At 38.8% G+C, this 3576-nt stretch overlaps 1 protein-coding gene across 1 annotated transcript; it reads left to right on the plus strand.

Moving 5' to 3' along the window:
- Nucleotides 1-2310: 2310 nt before the first annotated feature.
- Nucleotides 2311-3243, plus strand: LOC101536831 (olfactory receptor 148-like). Its single transcript, XM_004605118.1, has one exon. It carries the CDS (start codon nucleotides 2311-2313, stop codon nucleotides 3241-3243), a length of 933 nt encoding a protein of 310 aa, XP_004605175.1.
- Nucleotides 3244-3576: the final 333 nt, after the last annotated feature.

Here is a 3576-nt window from a genome sequence, read left to right on the forward strand (position 1 = left end):
ATTATTAATTCAGCATCTCTCTCTATCTGAGCACCACGGAATCACATAGTTACTAATAAAATTTTCACTCAGGGCCATAAAGAATGTGTCTCAGTGATAGACTACCTACCTTACATGTGTGAAGTGCTGGATTCCAGCTGAAGAAGACACATGTACATACATACTAACCAACACAGGTCAGATAGTTCCCCAGTGGGGAGAAAATATGTTTCTATTTCTTAGGAAAAGATGACCTTTATGATGCACAGATATGGAAGTACATTCTTTTTGTCTCGGCTCATTCTCTAAAGCATGTGCATTTTACATAGTAAGGATAGCACACTTACTTTACACATGGCCAATGTGGGTTCGATCCCTGGTACTATATGTGGCCCCCTAAGTAGAGAGCCAGAAGTAAGCTGTGGGGAAAAAGTGATATGAAACAGTCTAAAGACCAACAGAAGCATTTCAGAGAGTCCTAAACATTTTATTAAGCAGTGAACATATTTATGCGGGCTAAAATTTCATAATACCTAGAGATAAGATGGTCACAATACTAGGTTACTCTATGGAACATAATCATAATATGTTCATAATAAATTCCCTTTTTAATTTTCTTATTTACATAGAAGATACTTAATTGCCAGCTATTCCCAGACAGTGTGAATAACATTGCTGAGTCAATCACAGATGTCTGTGTTTCCTGTAGATTTTCCAAATATCTTTCAAGTCCAAAAAAACCCAAATTCAATTTTGAAAGAATTTCTTTTGGTAGATGCTACAAACCAATATTTTCAAATTCAATCTTTCTTACAAGATAAAATTACAATTAGTATTAAGAATCTGAATTGACCTGTAATCATACTTCAAGAAGGCAGAATGTTCATAATTAAACAATTTTCATAAGCTTTGGCTCTGAAAAAAATTACAGAAATAAAAAAATGAAGCAAAAAACACTCTTTTACATAAGTCACTATTTTTTTAATCAAGACATTTAGGGGCGGGATATAGGGATATGGTGTTTGCCCTCCATGCAGCTGACTCTGGTTCAATCCCTGGAACTATATATGCTTCACCGAGCACAGCCAGGGTTGATCCCTGAACACAGAACCAGTAATAAGCACTGAACACCGCTGGATATGGTCCAGAAGTCCAATAAATATGATAAAAATAGAATAAAGTCAAAAATTATAATGGAAATTAATCCCATATTAGTTTAAACCTCTTTGACATTCACTTTGAGCTGACTTAACAATATTTTTTAACTAACAGAATACTTTTGTTAAAATTATAGAGGGAAACAGTATGGCTAATCAAAGGGTATGAAGTCAATAATGCAAGATGAAAATATTCCAGATATATGCTCAGCAGAATGCCTACAGGTAATACTGTATTATCCACTTTACAGTTAAGAGGGTAGATCTAATTTGTTTACCAAAATAAAAGCATTTAATTACATGAAAAATCAGAAAAAATATTTAAATTTCCAAACAATAAAAAGTTTGTGTACCTAAAAATCTAATTGCACCAATAATTCAAAAATTACAATGAACGAAGATCAAATGTCACCACTGATTGGTATGTGTATTCATCACCTAATTTACTAAAAAGTAACATGTATATAATACAACTAAACCTATAAACAACGTTGAAATTAAAGATAATATCCAATTACATCACTGCTAATTTTTAAATTTTCTTTGCAAGGCTTGGGTCACACAAGGCAGTACTCAAAGATCACTCCTGGTGGTGCTTGGGGAACCATATGTGGTACCATGAATTAAACCAGGGTTGATCACATGCACGATAAGTGCATTAATTCTGGTACTGTCACTCTGTCCCTAGTTTTAAAAATGAACATTGAGGTAATTAACACGAAGTAAGAAATTTATCAAATATGATCACAAAGACATGAACAAAACCTCAAATTCATTGTACTCTCCAATAGAGATATCATTAGAAGTGCAGGGATCCCAAAGTCTGTGGTGGAGGGGGATGGGTAAAGTGTGGGACATCTGAATTCAATGTCACATACACATGTGCTAAAGAATCCAAGAGCACAAGGATTCCAAGCAGGTATTGTTTCAAATAGTTTTGGACCCACATTCAGGAGAAAAATAGGATATCATGAAGTTACAAAGTCATGGATTTGCCTTATTCTCCTGAAAATAACTTTAGCAGAAACCCTATTTTCTTGTATCACTATAAAGATCAGTCATATGAATTGATTGATTGGATGATCAATATGCACATTTTGTGTCTGTCAATTTTTGGTCTCCATGTTCATGCTTTCACGAGTTTTGTCTCTCCCCAGATGAGTCCTGCAGGAACATGAGGAACCACACGAAGCTGAGTGAGTTCATCCTGCTGGGAATCCCTCAGACCCAGGGAGTGGAGATTGTGCTCTTTGTCGTCTTCTTATTCATTTACCTCTTCACCGTGGTCGGCAATTTACTCATCCTCATAGCAATCCTTTCCTCCTCTGCCCTTCACACCCCCATGTACTTCTTCTTAGGGCTGCTGGCCACTTTTGATATCGTTTTGCCCGCTGTGATCTGTCCCAAGATGCTGTTCTATCTCTCTGGCCAGAGCCGGGCCATTTCTTACAATGGCTGTGCCACACAGCTCTTTTTCTACCACTTCCTGGGGACAGCTGAAGCTTGCCTCTACTCTGTGATGTCCTATGACCGCTATGTGGCCATCTGTTACCCCCTGAGGTATTCACTCATCATGAGACCCGAAGTCTGTGTGGGGTTGGTCGTGGGAGCCTGGCTCCTGGGCTGTGTTAATGGCTCCATCCTGACCTCCTTCACTTTTAGACTGACCTACTGTGGTCCGAATCAGGTAGATTTCTTCTTCTGTGACATCCCTGCTGTCTTGCCCCTGGCCTGTGAAGATACCTCGCTGGCCCACACCGTGAGTTCCGCATCTGTTAGCTTTTTTATTTTATCATTTTGGTTGACTATTTGCTTCTCTTACACACACATTGGGATTGCCATTTTGAGGATCCGGTCCACAGAGGGCAGGAAGAAAGCCTTCTCCACCTGCAGTGCACACCTCGCTGCTGTTCTCTGTTACCTTGCACCTGTAATTATCATCTACCTGCTGCCCACACGCAACCACTTGGTTGATGCCATTGTGCAAATATTTACTAATATTGTCTCTCCTATGCTGAACTCATTGATCTTTTCTTTAAGAAACAAAGAAGTAAAGAGTTCCTTGAAAAAAGCATATCACAAAGTAGTACTTGTGTCTCGAGAATAAATGATGGATTTTATAATTGACTTAGAAAATGTATTGTCTCCTAACATTATCCTTCTGGTTCCTCTTCTTAAGTAAATAAGTAGCACTGTAGCACTGTAGCCCTGTTGTTCATCAATTTGCTCGAGCTGGCACCAGTAACTTCTCCATTGTGAGGCTTGTTGTTATGGCTGTTTTTTTCACATTAAATATACTAAGGACAGCTTGATAGACTCTGCCGGGTGGGCAGGATGCTCTCAATAGCTTACTGGGCTCTCCGAGAGGGACAGAGGAATTGAACCTAGGTCAGCTGCATGCAAGGCAATAGCCCTACCCGCTGTGCTACTGCTCCAGTCC

The sequence above is a fragment of the Sorex araneus genome, chromosome 3 (assembly GCF_027595985.1).
Source record: "Sorex araneus isolate mSorAra2 chromosome 3, mSorAra2.pri, whole genome shotgun sequence".
In the NCBI taxonomy this organism is placed as follows: domain Eukaryota; kingdom Metazoa; phylum Chordata; class Mammalia; order Eulipotyphla; family Soricidae; genus Sorex; species Sorex araneus.

Excerpts from the sequence above, each read along its gene's own strand:
- LOC101536831 (XM_004605118.1), top strand. The coding sequence starts at position 2,311 with ATGAGGAACCACACGAAGCTGAGTGAGTTCATCCTGCTGGGAATCCCT.